The sequence below is a fragment of the Hemiscyllium ocellatum genome, chromosome 43, assembly GCF_020745735.1.
Source record: "Hemiscyllium ocellatum isolate sHemOce1 chromosome 43, sHemOce1.pat.X.cur, whole genome shotgun sequence".
Classification (NCBI taxonomy): Eukaryota; Metazoa; Chordata; class Chondrichthyes; order Orectolobiformes; family Hemiscylliidae; genus Hemiscyllium; species Hemiscyllium ocellatum.
Genome location: NC_083443.1, coordinates 19,397,392 through 19,404,161, shown reverse-complemented (window position 1 = coordinate 19,404,161; position 6,770 = coordinate 19,397,392). Strand labels below are relative to the sequence as shown.

The window sequence follows — 6,770 nt, the reverse complement described above, 5'->3', positions numbered from 1 at the left end:
CCACTAATGTGGGAAATGTATATCTAGACAATATATGATTTATTCACAATATGTATTTTGTTATGTTAAATAACACTTTTACATATTACCTATCTAGCAGTACTAAGACCTATGAGGAGCACAATCTTTATCGAGAAGATAACCTTGCACGACAAACCATTTTAAATACAATTAAATACTAAGATCTAAAAATAAACTATATTCTAATTCTGTATGAGTTCCTAAAATTGCAACAAGGTATATCAGATGAGTAGTGTTACATCATAGTTCTGCCAACATTCTAAAAGACAATGTAATCTAAGACTGCTCCAATCCTGTGAAACATGTGTTGCCAATTGGTTTTTAAGAGAGTGAAAACACCAAGTATCACTTTCATCCCATTTCAGCAGGTGTTTGAAAACAAATTCTTCTGTTGAGATTTTAATTATTCCTTTTTTTTTCTTTACTTGCTGTCACTTCATTGTCCTCTGTGATTTATGCTTATTCAAATGTCTTGTCAAATCTTCAATTCGGAGATCTTTCAACTGAACCAGATGTTCAAGTCGCTGTACTTTCATCTGCAGTATCTGACAAAATGAAGAAGAGCATTTCAGCATGTCTGGCTACATTTGCAGTTAACACAAAGATAGGCAGGAAAGTATGTTATGAAGAGAACATAACAAGGCTGCAGACTGTTACAAGTAGGTTAAGTGACTGGAACAAAACCTGCTAGATGGATCATAATGAGGAAAAATATGAAGTGGTTCACTTTGGCAGGAAGAATAAAGAGAAAGCATAATTTAAAAATGGTGAATAACTGCAGAATTCTGATGTGCAAAAGACCTAGATGTTCCAGTGCATGAGTTACAAAAAGTTACAGCAGGTTACAGCAAGTGATTATGAAAGATGATGGAATGCAGAATCCAGACTCATATTGGACTTGAACACATTAAGTTAATTTGTCTTTGCACAGATGGGGCCAGACTGTTGAGTTTGTCCAATGCTTTTTGTTTTTATAATGGAAAGGTGCCCTTCGTTATCAAAGGGATTGAACACGGAAGTAAGGATGTTATTCTTCAGTTACACAAGGCATTGGTGAAGCCATATCTCTAAATACAGTATGCAGTTTGGGCTGCCTCGTTTAAAAAAAAAATGCTTTGGAAGTGGTTCAGAGAATGTTTTCTAGATTAATATCTGGAAAGAGTTGATTGGCTTATGAGGAGAGACTAGGCATGTTTTCACTACAGCTCAGGAGAACAAGAGGTGATTTGGTTGGAGTATATATATGATCTAGAATAGTGCTGACAAGGTGGACGTGGAAAGGATGATTACTTTGGTCTCCTAGTTCCAAACTTGCCCCCATCTTTATGAAATAAGGAGTTACCTTTTTAAAACAGAGACAAAGGGAATTTTTTACCTCTTAGAGAATTGCGTGGCTTTGAAACTCTGCCTCAGCAGGCAGTGTAATTGGGGTCATTGAATATTTTTAAAGCGGAGGCATATAGTTTCTTGTTTAGCAATGGAATCAAAGGTTGTTGTGGATAAATGGGAATGTAGAATTCGGAACACAAACTAATTAGCTATGATCTTATTGGATGGTGTAGCAAGCTTGAAGGTCCGAACGGCCTACATCTACTCCCAGTTCATAAGCTCTATAGCTGTTTCAGCTTTTCACTTCAATGTTTGTTATAGAACACAGACCTATCGAGGATTGTTAAGGAGGAAGGCTCCAACACCCACAGTCAAATAAAAATGATTACCTTGAACCCATTTACTGCTTTGTGAGGTTAGCTTTTGAACACTGGAAGTTTAAATACATTTATGAAGTCAGTACCAGAGTTTTGTTATGTTGGTCAAGTTACATCTCATTAACATTATGTCAGCAATGAGTACATTGGTGCATGGTCTGCAGCACAAATACAGTATAACACCAAGCAAAATCTGCGGCATATTTTACTGTCAGAAGTAATGATACAACGTACTTTGCAGAAGATGCAGAGTTGGGCTTGGGTCAGAGTGAGAGGTACAAGACCTATACTGTATAAAGATATGATAAGGGAGTAGTATGCTTATGCAGCTCAGCTGAAGAGTTCAACAGTGTCCATCCACGTCACTGACATATTAGAGAAAGCTTCAGCTCATTCTCAAGCAATACACAAACATACAAATTATGAGCAGGCGTAGACCATTCAGCCCCTCAAGCCTGATCTGCCATTCAATCAGATCGCAGTTGATTTGGTTGTAACCTCAAATTCCAGTTCCTGCCTAGCATAATGACTTTCGAATCCTTGACATCAAGAATCTATCTAACTGTACCTTAAAAATTTTTAGGTAATCTGTTTCCGTCTCCTTTTCAGTTCGAGTGTTCCAAAGACTCACTACCCTCTGTGAGAAAAGTAATTGTCTGTTTGAAATGGGTGACCCCTGACATTCAATCAGTGACCTTTAGTTCTAGATTTCCCATAAGGGGAACTATCCTCTCCACACCTACACTGACAAGACCTCTCGGGATTTTATATGCTGCAATCAAGTTGTTATTGTTCCAAACCTCCAGTGGATATGAGCTTAGCCTGTTCAACCCTTCTTCATAAAACAAACTGACCATTTCAATTATTAGTTTAGTAAATCTTCTCTGAACTGCCTCTGATATACTTTCTTAAATAAGAGAATCAATATTGTGCACAGTGCTCCAAATTTTGGGCTCTCCAGTGCTCTGTATAATTGAAACATAACCTCCCTATTTTTGTATTCAATTCCTTTTGTGATAATAATTACATTACCGCAGTCATTGAGCAATCCCAGTTACTAACTTAAGACTTCAGCTTTGATGATACTCACAACAAAACAGAGATTCTCATTTTGCTTCTATACATAACTCCCTTACAAATGGCCGTTCCTGTGTAACATCAGACTAGTGAGTGGAAAGATTAATCTTCCCCGAACCACCCTGATTGATGACACAGCTCTTTGCATGGTTCTGTTTTCACTTTGTTGTGACGTTTTCATTGAATATTGCCTTTGTCTGTTAACTGCAGGTTGGATTTGCTTAAAGTACTTTGCCAATTTCATCCATTAAATAGAATAAATAAGATAATAGGTTAAGGCTGCCTGAAACACTGACTCTTCAAATATCCTGATGCGTTAGTAAAAGAGTCAAACAAAAGGAATGTAAGTTGTGTATAGACAAATACCAGAGGTTTTCACTGATAAAGTGCTAAGAACTTAAGGTTTTGCTTTACTGTCTAAACTACAAACACGATGCCAGGAAATACTTGCTTGCAAAAAGGATAATTTACAAAGAGACAATAAAAAGTCCCTATTTAATGTTGCTTCACGTTTAATGTCATGTCATAAGGTCTTTTCATAGAACAGAATCATCAAATTTTACAGTATTGAAAGAGTCTATTTGACCCATCCAGCTCCCTACAGAACTACCTAGCCAGAGCCGTTCTCCAGCTCTATAGCCATAGCCTTCCAAATTCAACACTTTCAAATATATACCCAGCTGTCTCTTGAAACCTCCTATGGAACCCGCCTCCACCACTCTCCCAGGTCATGCATTCCAAATCCTAACAACTCTCTGAGTAGAGATGTTTCTCCTCATCTCACTTTGAGCTTTCTTGCTGACAAGCTTGAAATTGTGACCCCCTAACCCCCCCCCCCCCCCCCAACTTACTGAAATACCAACTAATGAAACAGAATATCCTTTTCCACTCTGTTAAAATTGTTCATCATTTTGAAAACCTCAATAAGGTCACCTTTTAATTTTCTCTGCTCCAAAGAGAGTAAGCCTAATTTCTCTAATCTGTCCCTGTATCTAAAAATCCCTCATTCCAAGCACAATTCTAATAAATCTCCTTTGAACTCTCTCCAGGGCTTCAACATCCTTCCTTCAATAAGGTGCCCAGAATTGAAAACAATTCTCCAAAAGTTGTCTAACCAATAATTTATAGAAGTGGAACATCACTTCCCTGGTTTTATACTCTTTACTTCTATTTTCTAAACTCAAGGATCCTATAAACCTTCTTAACAATTGTATCAACTTACCTGATCACCTTCAAAGAATAATGCACGTAAAGCCTCAGGTCCCTCGGCTCCTGTACACCCCGAAGGTTGCACCATGTTTCTTTTTTTTAGATTACTTACAGTGTGGAAACAGGCCCTTCGGCCCAACAACCGACCCGCCGAAGCGCAAACCTCCCATGCCCCTACCCCTACATTTACCCCTTACCTAACACTACGGGCAATTTAGCATGGCCAATTCACCTGACCCTCACATCTTTGGACTGTGGGAGGAAACCGGAGCACCCGGAGGAAACCCACGCAGACACGGGGAGAACGTGCAAACTCCACACAGTCAGTCGCCTGAGGCGGGACTTGAACCCGGGTCTCAGGCGCTGTGAGGCAACAGTGCTAACCACTGTGCCACCGTGCCGCCCACAAGCATTCTTCTGACAAGCATTATCTCACATTTCTCTGCATTGATATTCATCTGCCAGGTATCTGGCCATTTAGTCAACTTGTCAAAGTCTCTTTGAAATTGCTCAGCATCATCCTCTCAATTCACTATTCTTCCTAGCTTAGTATCATCTGCAAATTTTGAGATTTTGCCCTCAACATTCATCCCAAATCATGTATCTAAATTGGAAAAAGGGTCCCAACACCGATCCTTGTTCCCACCTATACTTATCCTCTGTTTCCTAACCTTTAGCAAATTTCTAATCCATGCTGTCAAAGACCCATCAATCCCAAACATTTTCAATTTGCAAACCAACTTGCCAATGTCGCACCTTATCAAATGCTTTTTCAAAGCCCAAATATACAACATCTCCAGCACTACCTTCATCCATTGCCTGTTAAACTCAATTAAATTTGTCAGACATGAACTGCCCTTGACAAAACCATGTTGACTGTCCAGTATTAACATATTTTTCCGTGACCTGCCATCTTGCTGTCATGTTGTTGCATTGTGAGCTTCTTTGAAGTGAGGTGGTGATAGTTGTTATGTAGGGAAGCAGGAATCTTGATAGGAAAGATGTAGAGAAGATGTTTCCTCTTATCGGAGAATCTAGAATGAGGGATCATTTTAAAAATCAGTGGTTACCCATTTAAAACAGAGATGACGGGAGATTTTCTCTCTGAGGGCTCAGAACCTTCGGAACTCTCTTCCTGAAACAATGGCAACAGTAGACTATGTGGATATTCATAAGACAGAGATGGATAGAATCTTGTTAGCCAAAAGATTATTGGGGTAGATGGGAATGCAGATTTGAGATTACAATCAGATCAGCCGTGCTCTTAATTGATGTGTTTGTATGTAAGGTGAAAGGAAAACGATTTAAAAAGGCAATGTTTTTACAGAGAGAATGGTTTGTGTGTGAAATGAACTGCCAGAGAAAGTGGTGGATGCAGGTACAGTTACAACGTTTAAAATACATTTGGATAAGTTCATGAATAAGAAAAGTTTGGAAGGATATGGGCCAAAAGCAGGCAGGTGGAACTAGTTTAGTTTGGGAACATGGTCGGCGTGGACCGCTTGGACCGAAGGGTCTGTTTCCATGCTGTATAACTCTATGACTCGATGTATGTAACTATTTTGTATATGGTACAATCTCATAAGCAAGTGACAGTGGTCACACACTATTTAGTAGCTGAAAATGTGTTGCTGGTCAAAGCACAGCAGACCAGGCAGCATCTCAGGAATAGGGAATTCGACGTTTCGAGCATAAGCCCTTTCCTGATGAAGATGCTGCCTGGCCTGCTGTGCTTTGACCAGCAACACATTTTCAGCTGTGATCTCCAGCATCTGCAGACCTCATTTTTTACTCACACTATTTAGTAGTTCACTATTTGACTTTAAGGACTACAATGGGATTTGAAACATGCAACTAGATTAATCAATATGGAGACAGGAACTTGGTTTAAAGTTTCACCTTTGGATACAGACTGTGGGTTTATGTCCTACTTTAAGATTTGATCACTAGTCATGGAGAAGGTGAAAAATTTTCCAACTCGGCAGATCAGTCTCTTTATTAAAAAGCCCAGAAGCCATATTTCCATCCTGGAAAGTGGGGAAGTCCTCCAGTAACAAGCCTGAGGTGAAAACAGAGGTTGGATGATCGCCAGGCCAGCTTTGTCTGTGCTGTTTACTGAAACATTGTCCCAGTTGTAATGATGAATGCCAGGTACTTAAACCCTTACTTATCCCACATGGCCAACCTGTTTCCTCATCAGCCCCCTATACCCTCCCATGCCTTGTGTAGGCCACAAGCCCCAATTCAAACCCTCTGGGTCCTGTATTTGGAGATCTGAGACTTTATCAGGGAAGAAGCCCAGGTTAGTAGGCATCTTGCTGACAGAACAGAGATTAAGTGGGATTTCAGCATTAATGGCTTTATCTTTATAGGTCCAAGGTGCAGCAGAACGCATTCTTGGTGATCCTGTGACTGGGAACAGGGTGAGGTAATGTTATGACCAACATTGAGGTGACGGCTGAACAAGAGTTGATATGGGTCAGACTTTGGCCAGCAGTATGTTGGGTGAAATGAATTATGGGGTGTTTGAGTTTGGGAGGCCTATAGGGACTGCATTAGGATAATTTGATCTAGAGATTTGAGTGAATGTTTTGACAGGAGGTATGCTGACAGTGTGAAGCAATGTCACTGAGGTGGAAGTAGGTGGTCTTGGTGATGATACAAGTGAACTGTGGGACACTGTTTTAAAATAATGGGGCACCCTTTTAGGACGGATGAGTTATTTTTCTGAAAGGCCTGTGCAATCTTGGAACTCTC

The 6,770-nt window shown here is 39.9% G+C and overlaps 1 protein-coding gene across 1 annotated transcript in view; it reads right to left on the bottom strand.

The window, feature by feature from the left end:
* Positions 1-248: 248 nt before the first annotated feature.
* Positions 249-6,770, bottom strand: part of LOC132835046 (sperm flagellar protein 1-like) — a 36,207-nt gene continuing 29,685 nt past the window's right edge. Inside the window, exon 7 of the mRNA XM_060854306.1 lies at positions 249-566. Within this exon, the coding sequence (XP_060710289.1) occupies positions 453-566 (114 nt within the window). The 3' untranslated portion in view covers positions 249-452. The remainder of the gene's footprint in view (positions 567-6,770) is intronic.